The sequence below is a fragment of the Zootoca vivipara genome, chromosome 6, assembly GCF_963506605.1.
Source record: "Zootoca vivipara chromosome 6, rZooViv1.1, whole genome shotgun sequence".
NCBI classification, from domain to species: Eukaryota; Metazoa; Chordata; class Lepidosauria; order Squamata; family Lacertidae; genus Zootoca; species Zootoca vivipara.
The window spans coordinates 34119092-34142073 of record NC_083281.1 but is presented as its reverse complement, the minus strand read 5'-3'; the positions used below and the strand labels follow the sequence as shown (position 1 = coordinate 34142073).

Genomic DNA, 22982 nt, shown 5'->3' with positions numbered 1-22982 from the left:
AGCGCTCCCTGCCCCAGAGCCAAGGAGAGAGCTTGAGGCACACGAGTCGCGCTTCCAATTCCCACCATTAGAGGGCATTGGTGACACATAAACAGTAACTCGTTCGTTAATCATAGGGGTGTTTTTATTTATTTATTTTCTTTATTAAAAAATACTGTATATCCCTGAGCCCATCAAACATTCCCTGCAAAGTATGGTTTGTATACCTGTACTATGAATGGGCATATTGTGCATGGATAAAAATACTATACAGAAGGCCCAAACTTTCCTTAAGTCAGGCACCAGGGTAAGGGATGGGGAGAGAAGTTGCAGCTGATCTTTCTTTCTTTTTTTTGCGGGGAGGGGAGCGATTCGAGTCATGCAGGATGCAATGGAAAGGGGGGGGGTTGGTTTTAATTTTTCTAAATCTACCTCAAATCATGCCTGGATCCAGGGGGGAGAGCTGGCGTCACACCCCAACAAGTGTTGCATTCCACCCACACGCACAGGCCCCCATGGAGGATCCTGCAGCCGCTTTGCTTGTAACCTTCCCTCACCCCCGCCCCCTGCTCGCCAGCCCTCTCCCGCATCATTGTGGTTGCATGCAAGCTGGAACCGCAACATAGGAGAAGGGATCCGAAGCAAAGCTGCCACGCTTTGCGCAGCCCACCAGCGTCCATCCCGCCCCTTTAAAGTCGTCGTCCTCTTCTGCTGCTGCTGCTGTTACCACCACCTTCCCTCCCTCACCCTCCCCTTTCTAGCAGAAAGAACTACACCCCCCAGGATGCTTTGCGGGTCTCTCCCTGGGGTTCCGGATGCTGCTCCTGCCGCTGACAAGCGAAGGTAAGCAGAGAGCTTCGGAGGCAGCCAAGGCAGCGACAGCAGCTCTTAAGGAGCTGGAGCCGAGGGGAGCCTCAGCCAGCTTTTTCCCCTTCCCTCCCCCTTTCTGCGAGCAAAAGCAAAGCGGCAGGAGAGGAGGCGAGAGAAAAGGAGGAGGCGGCGAGCAGGGAGGGAAATCGCCACCAGCACCAGCTGAGCAGCAGCAGCAAAAGAGAGAGAGAGAAAGAGGGAGAAACAGTCAAGGGTCTGGTTTGTCTTCGTTTCCTTCGCCCCCCTCCCAGCCAGCAGCAGTAAAGAGAGAAGGGGGTGGAGAGAGTAGGGAGGGGGGAAAAGAGAAAAAGACACAGGGAGCTCGAGAGAGAGCGAGAGCGCAAATTCTCCCAGCCTTGCATATTTTCCTTCCTACCCCTCCTCCTGGCTTTTTCTTTTGTGTGGCGTGTTTGAAAGGAAGGGAAGGAGGCAAAAGAGACGGAGGAAGAAAGAACGAAAGAAAGAAAGAAAGGAGGAGAGCGAGCGAGAGTGGGGAGGGGGGAAAGGAGGAGGCGTCGTAGAGTCATGTCCAGCAGAGTTGCGTGAGGATAATGTGATCGGCCAAAGAGGCGATGAATATGCTGTCGCTGAAGGTTGGCAGTGGCGCCGAAGGGTCGGGCAGTCTCCCCGGCAGCGCGGAGCCCTCTCCTCTGGAGGAAAAAAGTCTCTCCCGAAAGGCAGCCGCCGCCGCCGCCGAAGGGATCGGATCCCCACAGCAGCAGCAGGCTGGTGAGTTAACTCGGGCGATGCGCCCTCTCCTCTCTCCTCCGCGCTCTCTCTCGTCCAGCCCTTGCCCACCACCACAGAGCCCTTGCTCCAAAAGGAATAGATCTCCAACCCTCCCTCTTATTTTAAAATTTATGTGTTTGTTTCTGGCGACCTCCACCCCCAAATCCACCGCCCGCCCCCCCCCCCAGCGCAGGATGCCTGATGGCTACCGAATTTCCTTTCCCACCCTAGTTCTGATTTTTCTATATATAAAAAACAAGGCTTGGGAGGGGGGAGAGGAACACCCCCAGTCCACCCACAGCTCCACAGCGTGCATGTGGGCGCAGCAAAGTATCAATGGGGTTGGAAAGAGGGGTGGGGGGGGGGAGGCGGCGGCGGAGGGAAGCAAGAAATGATTTGAGTTTTTTATATATCTAAAAAAGCCAACTGGTGTGTAGTCCGTATGAAGCAGCCTTTTGTCTCAACCAGTGTGAGCAAAACCTTGGCAGTTGGAGCAAGACACTTGAAGCGCAAAAAAGGTTGTTTCTTTTTATTTCCTGCCTTCGCTCCCTCCCTCTTTCTCCTTTCCTAAGAGATTCCTCTTCAGTTGTCCCCCCCCCCCAATGCAATGTGCTGATCACCAGCCGCCACTTTCTTTTCTCTCCCCCCCCCTTTAAATTGCTCCCTAAATCGCTTTAGGTGTAAACATTAATCTGGCTTCGCACATGCAGATGGGGGTGGGGGTTGCGCGATGCAAAAAGCAAAGGAGGGTTTGCATTTGAGAAGGCTCGGAGTAAGCGGATCTGTTTACTGGCGCAGGGGGGGGGGGCACTGGAAGAGACTAGAGGGAGGCGGTGGGTGAGGAGGGGAGGAGGAGGAGATGCTTTGAAAAAGGAAGGAGTTCTGGGGGGGAGTGGAAGGCAAACAATCCCTTATTATTTCAGCATGTGGGGACTGGCGGGGAGGCGCAACTGGGGACGGAAGCGCCCTGCGGAACCTCCCTGGGAAAGAAAGGCTGAAGTTGCGTCCTCTCTCCTCTGTAGAGTTTGTTTTCTCTCTCGTGCGCTCCCCACCTCCCCGCGGCACCCCTCTCCAAGATCACCGTGGCGGTAGTTTGCGAAGGGACCCATCGATCGCAAGAAGGGAGGGGGGGCGGAAGAGGTGAAGGGTCACGGTGGTGGAAGAGGAAGATCCTGCAAAACAGGTCCTCCTCAGTAGCGTGGGGTTTGTTGGCAAGCTATGGGGGTGCGGGCGAGAACCGGACCTGTAGCGCAGTTGCCTCGGACACGCAAATAAATTGGTGGTGTGAAGAATGCAATTCTTTCAGTAGGCAGAATAAAGCACTTGGGGATACCGGTAACCTTTTTCTTTCCTCCATACAAGTGTGTGTGTGTGTGTGTGGAGTGGGGTGCTGAGTGACAGCTGCCAAGCAGGGTTCTGTCCACTAGAAGGCAGGTGGTTTCTAGCTTAAATCAAATTAAGGAAGACACCGAAGTTCCTGACTGATTCCCTTTAAAGCTCTAATGTGCCAGCTGAGTGTGTGTGAGGGAGGGGGAGAAGCGGTGCAACCCCAAAACATATTTTTATTTTGTTAGTTCTCTCGCCTTCAGTGGGTCTTACTTGCAGGTAAGCATGCATAGAATTGCAGCCTGAGTCTATAATTTTGTGCAGAGCCTTCTTAATTACTTTGCTTCCTGCCAAAATGGGGCAAGGCATCTGAAGCGTGGTGTGGTGTCTGTTTATTGATCACCTCGTTTATCCTTCCCTTCCTTGGAAGAGCTCTAGGCAGCTTACACTGGTGTGTGTGTGTTGTTGCACAGATGAATTTCCTGTGGGGGGGGGGGGAAGCACCAAGGCTATCCAATCTCTCTCTTAAAGAATGTCATTTTCTTTTCTTAAATTTGGTATTTTGAGCACTAAAGTTCTATGCATGTGAACTCAGGAGAACTTGCTCTCAAGTAAATGTGCATAGGACTGTAGCCTTTACAACCATCTTCTTGGTGCTTGCGTCTAACCCTATGGGGAAATCTTAGTCTGATGTGTGGGGCTTGTAAACATCCTGGGAGAGAATTGAGTTCGCCTTCTTTCTGGGGGGTGGATTCTCCTCCTCCTGCCTTTAGATATTCTACTTTGTCTCGCAGAGCAAGCTAAATCAAAACGCTTGGGTCCATGCAGGAATAAATTAGCTGCAACAATTTGGCTGATGAGGTGCACTGGGCGATAGTTGAATTAAGCCTTTGAGGTTTTGGTTGTCAAGGTCTGTTGACATAGCTTTGCATTGAGAAAGTTTCACTAACAAGGGAGAGCTGTGTCTGAACACTTCTCACTTGCCTAAGACTTGACATGTCTGTTCTCTCACCCCCAGCTGGACTGAGTTCAGTGGCATGTGACGAGAGAGTGCCGGTCATGGTGGAAACGGGAGGGTCCTGAAGCTGGATTCTCAAGTTCTTTACCAGGTTATAAAGCAAATCCTCAGCCACTCTGTTTGGAGGTTGATGTACATGTGGAGTTGCTTTTAATGAGCTCCTAGGTGTCTCCTTACTGTTTATGCCAAGAAACATCCCACTGGGGAGGGGCCCTCACTCTGCTGGTAGAGCACATGCCTTGCGTGCAGAAGGCCCTCGGCAGCTCCTGTTACAAGGATCTTGCATCTCTGGGTGGCAAAAGACCTCTGTGCGAGACCAACGCTCACTGTGGTATAAGATGTTGCTAGGCTAGGTGGGCCAGTGGTCTGGATCTGTAGGAAGCAGCTTCGTATGCTCACTGCAACATAGGAAGCTGCCTTCTACTGAGTCAGGCTGCTGGTCTACCTAGCTCAGTATCGTCTGCCCTGACTGGCAGCTGCTCTCCAGGGTTTAAGGCAGATGTCGCTCTCGGCCCTACCTAGAGGTACGGGGGATTGAACTTTCTGCATGCAAAGTGGAGGCTGTGCCATTCAGCTATGATCCACTGGGCTGCATGGGACGGTGTGCCACAAATTTAAGCTTTACTCAGTTGCACCTCTGTGCCCTAAATGAGCCCAAACACACTGATTGTGTGTGTTTCTGCTTGTGACTGTCTTTAGGCCAGTTTTGCCCTGAGAAAGAGTCAAAACCTGCTCTTGCCATATTTTTTTTTCAGTTAAGTGACACCGCCTTTTTCTCTCTCTTTCTCTTTAACAGTGGTGTACCTGAGGACAGGACTATGGACGTCCCAGGGGCTGCGTGCCAGAGATATAGATTGCAACTGGAAGCCTGAAAAGGCTTGCTGAAGGGGGACTAGTTTGTGCCTTGGGCAGAGGCAAGGGCATAATGGAACATTTTGGAACAGGAGCCGGGCAGAGACAAGGAGGTTGAAGTATGTGGAAAGTTATGGGTGGCCTAGAGGGGGGCTGGCTGGCTGGAGTCCTTGCCCTAGCTGCCTCGGAGAGAGGCTTCAGGGACCTGGGGGCGGTCTATTTCTGCTGAGATCCTGAAGAAAGATCTGGGAGAATGGTAAGCATCTATAAATAGAGTGTGTCAGCCGAGTGGAAACGGAGCCTCTAAAGCGCTAGAGAGAGGGAGACAGAGAAAGAGACCAGTGTCTTGATAAACAGGTTTGTGTTGTGGGGAAGACTGTGCTTGTAATGCGATCTGGGACTGAGGAATGGGGGCCTGGGAATAGGGGTGATGGTGGGGAAGCTACTTCCTGTTTGCTTGGGGTGCATACGTCAAGGCCTTGTCCGAAGGCATGGTTCTAGCTGTGTGGAATAATGTCCAGGTCATATTGCCCTGGGTGCATGCTCTGGCAAGAATGTGAGGGGGATGAAGAGTGCTGAGTGGTTTGGGAATCTCAGTCTAAAAACACCTCTGGCCTGTATTCCAGCTTGTGATGAATGACTCCTCTGGGCAACAGGCCTTCCTGTGGAACTTTTAGCTGAAGTGCTGAAGCAGCCTTCCCGCTCAACCTGGTGCCCTCCAGGTGTTTATTTGGGACTACAACTCTCATCAACCCCTAGCCAGTGTGATCAGTGGATCATGGGAGTTGTAGTCCTAACAAACCACCTGGAAGCCACCAGGTTGGGGGAGGTTGTTTAATTTTAGAACGGGTCTCCGTTTTGTAGGAGCCTTCTGTGTGGTCACCTGTTGGTTGGTCAGTGCCATGAACTTCACAGGATACCATGGCTCTCTCAGCCAGGATTAGAACTATCTTACCTGTTAAAACAAATCCCAAGGAGGAGTTGAGCAGAGATGATTCAAGCTGCTTCAGGGCCAATTCATCAGTTCAAACAGCAAGGGGAACTAACAGAATGGGAACCTCTTGTCATTGGAAATAAGGATAAATAAAGATGGGCTTTTTTGTTTAAAAAAAGTTGCACTGATGTGGTGGAAGAGTGAGAGCAAGGCCAGAGCGACTTGAGACAGTGCACACTAATAAACCAGAGGCAGAATTTGCAGGAAAGTTCCCTATAATTTTGGAAAGTTTGTGCAGGAGACCTACCTAGTAGATCATACCAACCATCGAGCTAGACCTGTTTGTCTGTCACCCTTAATAGTGCTCCAAACCCACTACTTGAAGCTTCTGTCCCATCTTGTTTTATGGTAGGAATTCATTTGGGTGATACATGAGGAAGAGGAGTATGTTTACTTTCTCTCTGGACTGAGAATGTCCCTATCATGGAGATTAGGGATTCTGGTGGTGGTTAAAAAGTACTGTAAGATTATTCTTACCCAAACCTGGTTTACTCCAGGTGTTGCTGGACCACAACACCCATCATCCCTGACCATATGGTTTGGAGGTGATAGGAGCTGGAGTCCAACTATATCTGGAGGGCACCAGGGTTGGGGTGCCTAGTTCTTGCACTGGTGGTTGTGGATGAGTGGTGGGTAGCATAGCCCTGCACAGTTAGTGCCTTGCTAAAGTGAATGTGCTCTGCCAACCATGCATTCCACCCTGCTGGGCATCCATATCCTGTGCTGTTATTTTGCCACCTGCCCAGAGATATGGGAATGTCAAAGCACCTGACAAGTCTGACTGGTGGGTTATAAGTTGTGCAGGCCAAGAGAAGAGAGACACTCTGCTGGATATTCTGCACATCCTTGGAAATTGCAAAGTTCCTCATTTTATGATTCCACCCTTCTTTCTTTGGAGCAACAGATAACAGAGGGGGGGAGGAGGAGGACTGTTGCTATTTTCATGTTTGCATGTGTGCGTTTTTTCTTCTAGGAGAAAGGGGTTAAATAATCTGCATCCATGGACTTGCAAGTTCCTCATCATGCATGTTGCCAGTCCCGGCAAAGGGGGATGCTCTTGATAGTCTAATTTGCTTTATGCTTTTGAAGCTACTAATCAAGCTCTGTCATTCAAACGTGACCTTAAAAAAAAAAGTAGTACTGTATAGTAATATTCTGGATAGTTGGAGATTTGTGGTGTATGTATTCTTGATCTTGGGAAGCATTGTAGCTCTGTGGTAGAGCATGTGCTTTGCATGCACGGGAACCCTAGTTCAATCACTGGCATCTCCAAGTGGGACCAGGAGAGAACCTTGCCTGAAGATCTGGATAGCCGTTGCCAATCAGTGTAGACAATACTGAGCTAGGTGGGCTCATGGTCTGACTTGGTATATGGCAGCTTCCTGTGCTCCTATCTTACCGCCGTCCCCTCCAAAGTTCACAGTGGGGTTTTGTTAAGAGTTCAGCATCCACTTCAAAAAGTTAAGTCACACTTTTTAAAAAACAGCAACAACAACAATGCAAAATCTGCCATGGTGCATGGAAACTGACAGTGTTCTTCAGGCCATTGACGTATTAGTGTTTTGTCTACTTTGTTTGTGGTGTAGCATGAATATAGTCACCATGATTCACGCTGCATGTGTGATGAGGTTATGGGAGACAAGATACAAGATTCTTGAACTTGTATGATCCTCTGAACAAATGAGTATCCCATGTTGTTGGATGTGAGCATGTGCTAGTGGGTTGCACAGATCGTTGTGATGAAAAGCCCCAGTGCATGGGTGTAATAACTGCATGTTTATTCCTAGTGATGGCATCTCCTCTGCTTGAGTCATTCACAAGAACTGTAGGCCACAAATCTGATGCAAATTTACTTGGAAGCAAATCCCATTATCTTCCGTGTGGCTTATTCACTGTAAATGAGTTGAGGGTTATTACCCAGGTCTCTTTCCATGCCTAACCTACACACCTCTGTCAAAAGGGGCAACCTCTTCTTGAGCTCAGTCTCTAGTGTCAAGTGCATCAAATTGTGGATTTCTCTGAGATGCACACTAGAACACAAAACTTTAATATGTGGTGCATTCTACCACAACATATATCTAAATGTATGCAGATGTATTTGCTTACAATTGTTTCCCTTTACAGTAAAATGCTAGTTTAAATATATCTGTCTACTGGCATTTCTTTTGCAAATTAGCAGGCAACCAGGCTTTTGGGTGCTCCTAGAGTTATAGGAACTCAGGAAGCTGCTTTATATTGACTCAAACCATTGGTCATCAAGCTCAGTTTGGTCCACATGCTGGCTGGCAGGGTTTCAGGCAATAGTCTCTCCCAGCCCTACCTGGAGATGCCAGGGATTGAATTTGGGACCTTCTGCATTCAAGCAGATCCTATGCCACTGAACAACATCTCTTCCTACTGGAGTCTTTGGCTCCAGTGCCTGTTACAAAAGCATTTGTGGCTAATTCTATGCATGCTCTCTGAAAAGAATCAGCTTTGGCTTCAGCCTTGGTGCTTTGGAATTCATCTTTTCTGCTGTTCCACAGAGAAGGTAGCAGTCTTATCAAGGCTAGCTAACATAGGTTGCCACCTTTATACTGAGTCAAACAATTGGTCCAACAAGCTCAATATTTTCTATACTAACTGAGCGGATTTCAGGCAGGAGTCCCTCCCAGTCCTATTTGGAGATTCTAGGGACTGAACCTGGGATCTTCTGCATGCAAGGCAACTCTGCTGCTGAGCTATATCCCTTACGTTCGATACCCATCTAGGTATCAGTCCAGGGATTGAGAGCATTGACTTGGTGCTCCCAAGATACATGCACTGCTGCAGACCCTTGCCAGTCTATGTGGCTAGCAGCAAGCAAACAGCAGGTGTCTTGGGGCAAAAAGGTATTTGCCTTTCCCATGATGCTTTATGGGGTGTTAAAGCTCCAGAGTCTAACTGGATCTAAAGTTTGCATGCCTAGTTCCAGTATCAGTCATGCAGCATAGTATGTGTTTAGGTGGTGCTTATTTTAAGTTGGATTTGGGGTCTGTTTTGGCTTGGTTTGAATCAGGTGGAATGTTTCTCTGCAGGGACAATTCATGCTTCCACTAGCTGACCAAAACTTAAGTATCCTACATCAGGAATGAACCGGGAGGTATCATAGAATCATAGAACTGTAGAGTTGGAAAGGACCAGTTGGCTGTGACTCCTGAGCAGATGCATCTCTGGTGCCTGTTTTATTGGAGCAAGGGTGGGAAAATTTTAGCCCTCCATGGCCAATAGTCAGGGATGGTGGGGGATGTAGTTCAACAGCCTCCAGAGGGCCAGAGGTTCCCCATCCTTACGTTATAGCAGGGTTTCCCAAACTTGGGTTTTCAGCTGGTTTGGGACTATGATTCCCAACATCCGTGACCACTGCTTCTGCTAGCTATGGATAATGGGAGCTGCAGTCCAAAAGCAGCTGGAGATCCAGGTTTGGGAAACTCTATGTTAGAGGAAGGAAAGGATAGACCTCTAATGAAATTGGTATTAAGGTGTTATCTTGGTTTTGTTAGCTTTTCTAGTTTTTTTGGTCTGAATAAAAAAAAATAGATATCCTTTCTGGCAAGTTTTACAGCACTTGGTCCCAAAACAAAAATCCCGTCTCTAGGCATATTTCCACAAAATGTTTGTAAAGTATTAATTATTTTCAGGGTAAAATACACTAAAGCTGAACTGTGAACCCTACCTACCCGGGAATAAGCCCCATTGAATTCAGCAGGACTTACTTCTGAGTAGACATGGCTGGGATTAACTTGTAAATCTTCCAGCTCTTCTTGTATAAGAAGTTTTGGCATCTTGAAGCCCGGCCATATCTTTGTATTAGACATCCCAGGGAGCAATACTTGGGGCTGGCCCAAGATATTTTGCTGCCTAAGGCAGAGAATCAAATGGTGCCCCTCGCCCACCTGAGTCAAGGTGCATAGCATCCAAGGGCAGCCAAGTTATTTTGTCACAAGGCAGAAAATCCCACAAGCACCTCTCCCCCCTCCCTGCCAGTAAAAATACAAAAACAATAAATTAAGTATCCAGCAATTTGCTGTCCCTTCATTACACTCAAAATCAGCTGCCTGAGGCAGCCTCCTCACTCTGCCTAATGGTAGGATCGGCCCTGGCAATACTACTGGTATGTTGTTTCTCCTTTGACATTGTGTCCATGCAGTGCCATATGAACTTCAGGAGATGACACCAGCTAAGAGGTTAATAGAGCAGGATTCAGGATATGTTCATGTTGTTCTTTTGTTGATGTTGTTTTAAACCCAAAGTAGTTGTATCTGAATTATTTTGCCCCATAACTACTTCACTTCTGTTTCTTCCCTAAGCTGTAATTACTGTAGTAAATAATTGCTGTAATTATGAGGCCTTTAAAAAAGAGAGAGAGCGGGGGATGGATGGATGGCGTCACTTGCTGTCTGTAGAAAATTGTGGTTACTGTCTTGTACTTGGGTGTATTTTGAGAAAAGGATGCATGGGTGTCAGTCGGAGATGCTTCAGGCCTAGGTGAATCTTTCATTGTAGCCCAGAGGTAGGCAAAATAGAGATCGGGATATCCTGGTAATGATCTGGGGTAAATCGGATATGGACTTCCAAAGCAACCACAAGAAGACTCGTCGTATTCCTGAATTGTGCTGCTAAAGCAATAACTGTCATGGGGAGGGGAAGACAAGGAGTGGATTTTGTAGGGCGTAAGGGCCCTGAGCTCATTTCCTGGGCTGAGGGTGTGCCTGCATAGGGGCACCCAATTCTATAATTCTGAACTGTGCATTGCTTTAAGCCATTGATTTGCTCCAGACCCTGGACAGCGGACCCCATAAAAAACCAAACTAGATCCTGCAAGGCTAATGTTCATACAGCCCAGCTGTAACCTGACCTCCATCTGACAGGCTGCCTTTCCCCATTGAACCTGTTTTAATCTTTCAGTTCTGCTTAGAAGGCCCTCCTCTGTATGACCGTAGGTAGGTGCAGACCGGGATAAGGGCCTTTTTTTATGCTGCTGTGGCTGCATTTACAGAACACCCTCTTCCCCAGGCTCATGAGGCAAAGCATCAAGCTAAAAACTTTTTATTCTTCTGAACTGGGAGCCTGCTTTTAATATGCTGATACCAGAGGTAGCCTAAAGATACCAGAGGTGCTACAGTGTATTCTACTGGCTGTAATTGGTTTTATACTTTTTTTAAAAAAATAAGGTATTTTCAAATTGCTGTAACCTGCCCTGGGACCTTATGTTAACTGGTGGGTAAGAAACCTAATAAATAATAATAATAATAATAATAATAATAATAATAATAATAACTACAGCATGCAGTAATCAATTAAAAATTTCAAAATACAGCATCAAAATAATTAAAGGCAGGTGAAAGCAACAGCCACAGCAGAGCAGAGTAGAGTTAGGCTGTAGACAATCTGCCCATTTTAAAACCCTTGATGCCTGGGCATCTTATTGTTTTGTTAATAAATTTACATCTCTAAATAAACGTTTCCAGGGCAGCTTAATCAATGTTCAAGGGGGAAAAACCCAAACATTTCAAAATGTAATAAAGTGGGAATCGCAAACATGTTGTTGGGCTGGGGTCCAGACATTGGTGGACTGTTGGCCACGCTGGCCAGGGCTGATGGGGAGAGTGCAACATTGACTATCCCTTTAGGAGGGAGCGTCATTCGGAGTCCAAGCTGCTCTAAAGGAGAAAGTGCACAGCTATTTCACTGTACCTGAATACAACACAGCAGGCCAGTATTATCTCCATGCAGTAGATGGGAGGAGGAGGTTGAGAAGCAATGACATTGGGATCTGAACTGGTGACTTTGAGATGATGAGATTTAGGAGAAGGGCCACAGCTCAGCAGTTGAGCATCTGCCATGAATGCAGAAAGTCCCTGATTCAATCCCTGACATCTCCAGGTGGGGCTGGGAGAGAATCTGGGCCTGAAACCTCAGAGAGCCGCTGTTGGTTAGTGCACCAGCTAACAGAACTAAGGCTGTGGAAAAAACATTCAGGTGTGTTTGCATCATCTTCTACTGAAGTTCCAGGGTAGGGAAGGGTGTGGGTGAGAGAAAGAGAGATGTTTCTCCATGTTGATAGTGAGATCAGAGGGACACAGGAAGCTGCCTTAGGTCATGTCAGATCATTGGTTCATCCGACTCACTATATTTGCTCCCAAAGGTGGATAATGTGGTGGTGCTTTGGAGCAGTATGGGAGTGGACGATGGGGCGGCCCTAGCAGGAAAGGGAGTTTGGAGAAGCAGCTGGTGTTGTAGATCCAGGTGCATAGCAGAGTAGGATGGTGCTGGCTAAATGATGGCGGAGATGCCGTTTCATGAGAATCTGCAGCTCCTGTTCCTCAAGGGAAAGGGTTGCTGGCTGTTCCCAAATGGCGCCCACCAGTTGGTATGTGGGAGCTGGTGTTTGGTTACACTGCTGCTCAAAGGGGACTGTGAATGGGATCAGCAGGTGGGTTTTGAAAACACATGCAATACACAGCAAAGTTGAAATTCCGCTGGGGACTTTGCTGGTGGAGTTGGGGTGGGGCGAGCACAGCATTTTAGCACATGTGCAGGGAACCCAGCTCCGTTGGCTGAAAAGCTCATGGACCTAGTCCACCTTTGCAGTCGAATGAGGGGGTTGAAAGGACTGCACTACTTCAGGCTGCAGGGGACTGGGAATATCATATTTGAGGGGTGGGAGGGAGAAATTTCTGCATGTCAAACAAAAAACTAACATCAAAGAGAGGTTCTGACTTTTTTTTAAACTCTGTAATGAGATTTTCCTTGGGGTTTTCTTCAGTAACATGATCCCACACATAACAGCCTCAAGTGGCACGGTTCATTATTTCGCTTCAGGACTGTACTGTTTTGCTGCCTGCATATCATACATGATCTTCCACAAAGAATCCTGGGAACTGTAGTTTTGTTAAGGCTGCATAGAATTACAATTTTGTCAGGGTAAGCTATGGTTCGCTGGACTATTGCGGTGGAAACCAGGTGCATTAAGTAGACTGTGGGGATGTGACCTGTGTTTATCAAGAGTTCTCTGAGATTACAAGGTAGGACATGGCAAATACGGTATGTTAAGTTTTCCTACAAGTTCTGGATATATACATTGTAGGAAGCGGGGGCTCATCTGCTTTCCTCCACTGAAGCAGAAGCATAATAATAATAAATTAATTAATCATACAGCTAGGCACAAAACTTCTAGTGAAGATGTAGCCCTCTGTCCTCAGAGGGCACCTTCAAACTTTTTCCCATTATTGAAGGTCTGTATCTTGATAGCAAGGGTGAGAACGCAAATCTGTTTCTGAGAAAAGATGGGTACTCTTGCATTTTGAACAACAGTTTCACCAAGTCCCATCAGCCTCAGTCAGCATGGCCAGTGTTGGGGGATGATGGGAATTGTAGTCTATGAGCATCTGGAGGGCATTTCGCCACCCCACATCTACAGTGCTCAAAAGCTGACTGCCCTCTTAAGTCGGACAACTCCAGTAGGAATATAATGAGAAGAGAAAGGTGTACAGCTGAAGCAAGCACAAAGAAATTGATAGCAAACAAGAACTGCATGCTGCTTTGTTGTAGGAGGGAAGGTGTACAAGTTCCATCAGTGGATTTCACAACAGCAGCATTTGAATTTTACAATGAGTTTAGGTTGCCTTGGTAGAGAAAAGAGCCTGTTCTGCAACCTTGAAATCCAAGTCCTTCTCCCCTTGCACCCTGTTTGCCGCCATTCAGCTTGCATTCATATTTGTCTCTCTTTTAAAAAAAATAAAAATAAAATTATTTTGAGATTTTGTGTGTGGCTTCATTTGCTTTTAGCATTCTTTTTTAGCAGGAAAGGAAAAATTGGTACAACTGTAATTACTCAGTGGTGCATAAGAACATGAGAAGAGCCCTGCTGCATCAAGCCAAAGACCCATCTTGTCCAACATCCTCCTCTCACAGTGGCCAACCAGATGCCTATGGGAAGCTTGCAAGCCAGACCTGAGTGCGACAGCACTTTGCCCACCTGTGATTCCCAGCAGCTGGTGTAAGGAGGTGTACTACCTCCAACAGTGGAAATAGAACAGTCATACATACATACACACACACACCAGCATAAACTGCTTAGAGGTCTTTTGTTCTGGTAAACAATATATCAATTTTGTAAAATAAATAAAAATAGTGGCCAGCATTCCTTTCTTTTTTGCAAAAGCTGGAAGGTACAGATTCTTTTTAAGGGGCCGCAGCTCTTTCTTTCTGACACTGTGTCCCTTTTTGCAATGTGTTTGTGTTATTTGTTTTAAAATGTGTAAAAAGCTCCTACAGAAACAACAGCACCCCCCTCCCACAAGAGGTGGCTTGCAGCAATATTAAAAGATATCAGAATACCTTTGCAATCACTCATTGCAGCAGCATTATTGCAGAGTCAAAATAAAACAGCAGCTGATATCAATGGTCTGCAAAGGCCTGGGAAAGTAAGTAGGCTTCTTAGCCAATGCTGGAAACGGATCGCGTTTAGTGCTTGCCTTATTTCAGAGGGGGAGGTTGTTCAATGCAGTCTGAATGTTTGTGATGTGTTAAGGGGGTTGCATTTTGGGGTATCACAATGACCTTTAATGGTTTGTCAGATTGGGCTCTTCAATTGGTTTGCATAGCTTCATGCATTTTGGCATCGAAATGGAATTATCCTTCCTTCCCTGTCCCCCCCCCCTTGTTACCCACGGTGGCTTGAAGGAACAGCAGCAGCAGCAGAGGCTAAATAAGTAGAACTTTGCGGGTGAGGAGCCGAGAGTGCAGAGGGCACATGCCAAGTGTGGAAAAGGGTTTATTTATGGTAGTGGTGGAGAGATGAGGGGGAAGGAGGGAAGAATTCGGCTGGGTTTGTGGAAGGGGTGGATAGAGGCTGACGAGGGCTGCAAATGCATGGAATGGGCTTTGGTGGGAACAGGCAGAAAACCCATCGTGTGGGGCGTTTTTTCCTAGGGCTGTGCAAAGTATTGGTTGGCGCTGGGGATATGTGGGTTGTAACAGCAGCATGTTAGGGAGAAGACAACACAATAGCAGAATAGCAACAAACAAGAGAGGAGATCCTTGCTGCTCTTCCTTAGAACAGTAGAGGATTTGAGTCTCCATTAGTATGGCTAGTGGCAAGGCACTGCATAGTTGATGAGAGCTTTGGTGGAACTAGATGCAGGTCTGCTAATCTCTATGTTCCATATACATCCTGGTCCATCTAGCTTAGTTTTGGCTACACTGGGCAGCCAGCATGGAATGCATTTTGTGTTTTATATTGTAAACCACCCTGTCGTCTCTTGATGAAGTGTGGTATATAAATTTAATAAATAATAATAATCCTCCATATTATTTGGCCCCAGCAGCATGGACAGCACTTGGGGAGGATGGGAGCTGCAGTCTACAACATCTGGAGGGCACTACATTGGCTGCCCCTGTTTTACACTGGCTGGCAGTGGCTCTGCAGGGATTGAAACTGGGATGTTCTGCATGCAGAGCATGTGCTCCATCCCTGAGCTGCGGCCCTATCCCACCAACATTGTGGGTAATGTTGTCTAGCTGTGTCTTCCCTAGGCTTTCCAGCACTGTAGAATTGTTGGAAGGCACACTGAGGGTCATCTAGTCCAACCCCCTGCAATGCAGTAATCTCTTTCCCAGCGTGGGACTTGAACACACGACCCTGAGATTAAGAGCCTTATGCTCTACCGACTGAGCTATCCCATTGCCCCAGGTGTCAATTGTGTGTACCCCTAGCCCTCTTTTTCTTGGTTTCTTTGGCTGCTTAGCCTCTGTTGTGGACTTTCTGTTTTCCTTTGCAGTCTGCTGGCTTGTGTGGGCCACTTAGGTGCTCTGTTCTGTTGTGGTGCTGCACCTTAAGGAAAGGTGTTCATTGCCCCGTTGGTCCTGTGGGCTCTTTCCCTTGCCAGCATTGCTTTCTAACACATAACCAGTGAGGGTGTGTGGATTCCCTTTCTGAGCTGCACAGCCCCCTAAGCACCTGGCCGTCTGTTAAGGAGTTTGCCTTGCATGTTTTTCATAGTAGCCATGAAGCAAGCTTTGCTTTGTTAAAATGTGGCAGTTGTCATGTGCGGGAGACCAAGAAGGACAATTGCAACCCCACTACCATAGTCGTGAGTCTCTGCTTGCATTAATTTGAGTATTATAAGGAATGGGCTGACAAACAAGTCACTAGTCCTTAATGATTTGTGTTAGACTAGCCTTTGCCAAGCAAGAGCCCTCCAGATATTTTGGACATTGGGTTGGCTACCTTTTTAATTCTCTGCATGTTGTTTTTTTCAGAACGGGCATCAACAAGACTGTGTGTTATAATTCTACAATACCAAAAGTTTATGTGTGGTTGGAAAGAGGGAGAAGTTGCAGTTGCTCTTTTCTGCCTCCAGAAGTCCTCAATGTTTGTTTTTATTTTTTTTGAGATTGAAGGCAAAGTTAGTGTAGATGCACAGTTCCAAACCTTCACAACTTCTATTTCCTTCATGAAACAACCAAAATACCAGTGGAACTCGACCCCTTATAAGTAGGAAGCTTATTTTGGACTGGGGTGTTTTTATTATTACCGTGTTTCCCCTTTTTTAAGACACCGTCTTATAACTTTTTTTCCTCAAAAAAACACACGGTGTCTTATTTTCAGGGGATGTCTTATTGTTATTATGTTTTTATGGTATCTATGGTTCTGGGCGGTGGGGCGGCAGGCCTCCTCGGCCGGGCCATGAAGAGGCCAGGCCGCTGGCTAGGCGCTCCGCCCGGCGATGCCTTTGTCTCGGTTTTTTAATTCTTTCTTCTATTTCCCCCCTGCCAACTGCTCCAAGGTTCCTGCTACTTTATTTTTGGGGGGTGTGTGTTTTGCATGAGGATGAGCAGGGCTGAGGGATCCCGCCCGGCCTTAGACAGGCCACCCGCGCGCCTTCCGAGCTTGGCGAGGTGGAAGGCCTCCGGGGAATGTGGGGCCCGGGCAAGGCGGCACTGAGAGCCCCCACGGTCGCGCAGCCATCGCCCTTGTTGCTGTGTTCCTTTCAAGCCTCTCGCTCAAAACGAGGCGCTCACTGCACTTGGAAGGAGCCGCGCGCCCACGGCTCATGCAGCAAGGGCCCTCCCGACTCCTTCCCAGGCGCCCCTTTCCCCTCTTCCTTGCGTTAAGGGCGGCGGGCGGCAGGCAGGAAGAGGCCAGGTCGCTGGCTCGGCGCTCTGCCCGATCGGCGCTGCAGAGCGCTCCGCCCGATCGGAGCTGCGGAGCGCTCCACCCGATCGGCGCTGCGGAGCGCTCCACCCAATCGGAGCTGTGGAGCGCTCCGCCCGATCGGCGCTGCGGAGCGCTCCGCTCTGCCGCCGCTGATTCTGGGCGCCGGGGCGGCAGGCCTCCTCACCGGGCGCTCTGGCGGCGCAGAAGGGGCCAGCAGCGCTCCCGCCGTGTGTCGCCCCGGTGGTGCGGAAGGCCTGCGGGCCTCCCGTCACCACTCTGCCTTGGGCCATGCAGCCCATAACACTCCGGCGTCGCGGAAGGGGCCAGCAGCGCTCCCACCGCCGTCCATCACTCCAGCGGTGTGGAAGCGCCCGCGGGCCTCCCGCCGCAGCTCAGCCTCGGGCCATGCAGCCCACAGGGGCAAGCAGCAGCCTCGCCTCCTCCTGGCCCGGCAGCAGCAACAGCAACAGCAGCGGGAGGACAAGGACGGCGCTGCTGCTGGGTCCCGCTGCCTCGAGGCGAGCGGCGCTGCTGCGCGGAGGTATGGCTTATTTTCAGGGGGTGTTTAATCTGCACAAATGCTTAAAAAGCCTGCTATGGCTTACTTTCTGACTATGTATTAAAAAGTGGGAAACACGGTATTATAAAACACCCTCTGCATGGCTGACAACCCTCTGGAGGAATAAGCTGGGAATGAGGGGTCAGATTCCATACTGGAAGGGATGAGGGGCGGGCAAAGAGAGCAAGGGCAGACAGTAACACACACCCCTTGCCGAAAGTGCCATTTAATGCGCTAGTTGAAAAAAAGAAAACCGAGGCAGAGAGTCCTTCTGCTCACATTGGCTACTGAAGTGTCACAGCTGCCTGCTGTCCCCCGGGTCACTCGGGAGCCATTGGGCAGCTCAGAGGTAGCTGTGTGTGCGGTTGCTGAGTCTGTGAGGAATACAGATTGCTGGGAAGAGGACTCGGAGGTGAGGGGGCGAGGAGGGAGGTGTCTGCTTTGAGGCAGCCAGGCTGGCGTGTGAGTGGGGGCGGTGTCCTCCTGAAATGCCTGATGTGAACTGTAATGGAACAGGATCCAAGCCTGGAGGGACCTGCTTAGTGTAACCCTAGCTGGCATCTCCTTGTGAGCAAGAATGGGAACTGCTACCTATATCCCTGGGCTCCCTGGAGCGCAAGGTATGTGGGTCTGCAGGGTCAGTGGTGTGCAGCTCAACACATGGCTGGCATCTCTGCCTGACTGATCAAAGGTAAATTCCAGAGGCCTCTCTTCTCCCTCCCCACCCCCCCTTCCAGCCAATGTGTAAATCCTCACTGGAGGCCTCTGCTCTCTTCCTCTCCCCAACTCGGAGGCTTTCCAGGTGCAATTTGAGGAGTCATTCTCTCTCTGCTCTTAACCCCCTGCTCCCCCAGGCACCCATCTGTACTCCTTAGTGCTCATAATGCTAGCCATTAAATGGTGATGGACACAATCCAGAACGCTTCCTCTCGCACTCTCTGCTGGTCCATTCTGTATCTTTCTCTTCTCCCCCCCCCCCGATTTTTCCTTTTCTTTGCTTTCTGATGCTTCAAACAGCAAGGTACCCTAAAGGCAGCAGAAACACCTAGCAAGCACATGCTAAATATTTGAACAGGACTGGGTGGGTTGGAATCTTTCCTGTTCATTTCTCCCTCCTCCTCTTATCTCTTCTTCCCACCCTCCCCAATTGTCTTCTTTCCATCCTCCTCTCTCTCTCTCTGAAAAAGGGGGTAGTGGTGCAGGAAGAAGCTTGTGTAAAACAGACAGATGGAGCAGCCAGCTAGCAAATGCTCTCCACAAATATGTGGTTTCCCTCTCTTCCTGCCCCTTCCTCCAAAGGCTCCAAGGGAATGCAGGTGTACTTCAAATCTCACCTCTACTCATGATTCCATATCCCTGTGAAGCCGGCAAGAGGATGTTTTGTTATGGCTGGAGAAGAGTACCCTCCTCCTTTGGTTCAGGTATAGGAAATGTAGTGGCATCTTCATAAACATGACCAAGAGCCTTGTTTTATCATTTCAGCAGACTGAAACCCTTTTATCACGCCGTGTTCTGTAGCCCAAGGTCCACGTCGCTGGGTGCATGAATACAGACCCTCTTCCTTTTCCTATCATTTCCAGTGTCCCACTTGCTCTGTGCCTGTTAATGCCTTGGTTGGTTGAGAAATGATTTGGAGGTGGTGTTAAGTGATCCTGTGCACTGGATCCCACCTTCAGCACAATATTAAGGGCATAAGAAGAGCCCTGCTGGTTCTATCTAGTTCAATATTCTCCTCTCACAATGGCTAACCAGATGTCTATGAGAAGCTCCCAAGGAGAGCAACAGCAGCTTGTTGTTCTGCCTGTGGAAGCAGAGCAGAATGTAGCCATCGTGGCTAGTAGCCATTAATAGCCTTATCCTATGTGCAAAGGGAAATTCCCCCAGTTTTTCATTCATGCTGGTTTCTGCAGAACCATGCCGTTTTCTGCCACATAACAGCAGGTCCTGGAATCCCCTTGTGCATTGCTGACTTTCCTCCAAACCCTAGTGGGTGCACAGAGCAGTTCGACCGTTGTGGATTTGCCTTTACAGTAATGGGACTTGGCTGACGGTAATTGCTCCAATGATGACTGAAGTATATGGGAAGGTGCTGTGCTCCTAAGATGCCTTGGCAAGGGGTATTAAGTAGTGAGAAGCCCACCTCCCAGCGCCAGTCCTGCAAAGGCTGCATCTTTTGATACGTGTGTTTCATACAGTTCCCTGAAATTTACTCTCTGGAACTTTCTTCTGGATGGAGGGCTGATGAACATGCTCCCCTCAACAGATACCCATGGTGTATATGTGGATGAGGGTGCCCCCCAAACTTAATAGTCCTTCAATTACCCCCACGTGCATATCCACATTCCCTTACATTCCCAGTACTGTAGTTGACTAAAACTTGCTTGCAAAAGCTAGCCTTCATCCTGCACCCCTACCCTAGCACAAATACCTTCTGCTTCTGAGCTGTAACCCCGCAACCCTCCCTCACTTCCCCTTGTCCAAAGCCCTTTGTTTGGGGTGGGGGGTGCTGGGGGGGGCTCTCTTCCTGCTCCGCTCCCCTCTCCTCAGCATTCCATGAGAGTGAAACACAAGTGTTGGCAGGGACCATGTCTCTCTCTCTCTTTCTCTGGCCCATTCTCCAATTCCTGAACAAAGCCTGCCCCAGCTCTCCTGGGATCTGAGCCTGAAACAGGAGAGGCTGCTGCTGCCTGGAATGGTGATTGCTCCTTTTCGGCCTACCTCAGGTTTCCATTGTGGGAGCTGGAGCTCAGGTGGGGGGTGTTGGGCTGGGGTTGAGGAGGGCAGAGGCAAGGATTGCAGGATCCTTGTGGTCGCCCCTAGGCAGTGCCCTTCACCACACCCCTCAAATCTCTGGTGTGGGTTCTACCGGTTGACTCGGTTTGTCGAAATGCTGCAAAGTCTCTGGCTGTGGTTGCACATCTGAAGCGTCTCCTAAAGGCCTGGGGGCTGGCTTTGCCCTTGCCGCAACAGCGTCATTGCAAAACTACAGGAACCCTCTATTTTTCCACCCTGTTGCATTTTTAGCAGGACTCCTTCTAGGTCATGCCAGTTGGCTTGGAAGCCTTCACCTCAGGCTCAGGCAGATCTTGCACCAGATTCTTCTTTGTTAGGTAAAGGTGGCAATGCAATTCTGCATGAATCCAGAGCAACCTGAGTTTCTTGCGCCCTCTTTGTCAACCAAACAAGGCACGCTAACCCCTGCTAGATTTCCGTGGGAGATTTTGGGAGCTGTTGCTCCTTCGTTTTGGGAGTTCCCTGTTGACTAATCTTGGGCACCCTAGTATCAAGATGAAAGTGCTCGGGACTGTGTGTTATTCTGTGATTGCACTGTGGTAGCCTAGCATTTGGCCTTCTGGGCGTATAAAGTCCTGGCTTTACTTTTTATTTAAACTCCATCAGGTTTCTAGTACTCGTGACTAGCTTGAAAATGTGTCGACAATGCCTGATGCTGGTGCTGGGCAGTAGCAGAGGGAACTAAGCAGAAAGAAGGTGGAAATTGGAGTACTCTTCTTTTCTTCTGCTTAGGCTAGCAAATGCCAAATACGCTATCCAAAATAAGCAAATATGTGCAAGTATTTTCAAATTTGTACAAAGTGATCAGACACCCCCCCCCCCCAATGCCGCAGAATTAGTGTTACCTAGGAGCAAACTTTGATCAAAATTTTGTTTAATGCACACATAACTCTGGTAATGAAGTTGCTTTTAGTTCAGGGATTTTCCAAACCAAATTCCAGGTGTGGTTGCCAGCAAAGGGTGCTGGGCAAAAACTGACTGCTCCAGTGATGTAGAAAGCAAGCTAAGAGCAGTAGCAAAAGGCACATGATGATGAAAATACAGGAATAGTGGCTGGTACAGGGGAGTTGATCTCAACAGCCCCCTGAAACTATGCAGAGGCTCTGTAGGTGGTTTTCACCCCCTCCCCCTGCTTGCCAGCCTGGTAGAAAGTTTATCAGCTGCTGAAGAATGGGTTTGTGTCTGCGTGGATTCCATACATTCAAGTCTTAGGCCCCACCTACACTATAAGTTTACAGCAGTATCATACCACTTCAAACAGCCATGGCTCTCCCCCAACAATCCTGGGAACTGTAGTTTGCTAAAAGTTGTTAGGAGACCCTCTACTTCCCTCCCAGAGCTACAGTTTAGATCCATTTCCATCTGGGATTAGGCATGGCCACAGAACTGAGCAGGGCAGTCTCGAGAGGGTCGCGCGCCCTGGTGCTGAGGGGCGGAGATCACTCTGGCGCCCCCGCCCTCGCAGGATGCAGCATGGTTTCCGTGCAGCAAAGCCGCGCGGCGCCCGGCCTACCGGCCCGGTGCCCTGGCACACCGCACCACCAGGGGTCTGCCTAGAGCCAGCCCTGGAACTGAGTCATCCTTGGTATCCCTGGTAGATGACCTTTGCAGAGAATAGGATGTGTGACCTTGCTCCTGTTTCTTGATCTCTTGTCGGCATTTGATACCATTGACTATGGTATCCTCCTGGACCAGCTCTGGGAAATGGGAGTTGGCGGCACTGTAGGTTCCAGTCCTACCTTCAGGACTGAGTCCAGAAAGTAGCACTGGGAGAGTGGCATCTATGTTATGGTGTGCCGTTCTTGTGCTATTTAAGACCTACATGAAGCCATTGGGAGCCGTCTTTAGAGGTTTTGGGGTGAGGTGCCATCAGTATTCTGATGGTGCTCAGCTCTGTTTCTCCATTACATCTGAATCAGGAGAAGCCGTGCAGTCCCTGGGCCATTGCCTGGACGCAGTAGGGAAATGGATGAGGAGAAACAAGCTGAGCTTGAATCCTGGCAAGATGGAGGCATTGCAGGTGAGTAGCTCCAGTGTCCAAGAAATGGGTAAGTAACCTACCCTGGAAGTGGTTGCAATCTCCCTGAAGGAGCAGCTTCACAGTTTGAGGGTGCTTCTGAATCCAGCTCTGCCACTGGAAGCTCAGGTAGCCTCAGGGTCTAGAAATGCCTTTTACCGGCTTGTGGTTGGTTTGACAGCTACATCTATTCCTGGACCAGGAAAGCATTGCCACAGTAGTTCATGCGTTGGTTACTTCAAGACTGGACTACTGCGATGTGGGGCTTCCCTCACGCTTGATCTGAAAGCTGCAGTTAGTGCCGAATGCTGCAACATGATTGCTGACAGAAGCGAGACCCCGTCAGCGAATAACACTTGTGCTCAGAGATCTGCACTGATTGTCGATTTGCTACTGGGCCAAGTTCAAGGTGTTCCTATTGGTATATAAAGCCCTTAACAACTTGGGGCCAATTTACCTACGCAATCTCCTTACCCCACATGTGCCCACTCAACCGCTTTGATTGGTGGAATTGGCACTACTACAGATGCCACACAATACCTATTACTCATTTGTAAGAACTTGATTGTTTAGTATGGCAGTACCTGCACTTTGGAACTCCCGGCCTGTTGAGATAAAGCAGGCGTCTTCACTGTACTCTTTTTGACACCTGCAGAAAACATT

The 22982-nt window shown here is 48.8% G+C and overlaps 1 protein-coding gene across 1 annotated transcript in view; it reads left to right on the top strand.

Moving 5' to 3' along the window:
• The first annotated feature begins 768 nt into the window (after window positions 1-768).
• The window catches only part of AHDC1 (AT-hook DNA binding motif containing 1), a 202229-nt gene continuing 180015 nt past the window's right edge, over window positions 769-22982 (top strand). The window contains exon 1 of the mRNA XM_035118273.2: window positions 769-1578. Within this exon, the coding sequence (XP_034974164.1) occupies window positions 1422-1578 (157 nt within the window). The 5' untranslated portion in view covers window positions 769-1421. The remainder of the gene's footprint in view (window positions 1579-22982) is intronic.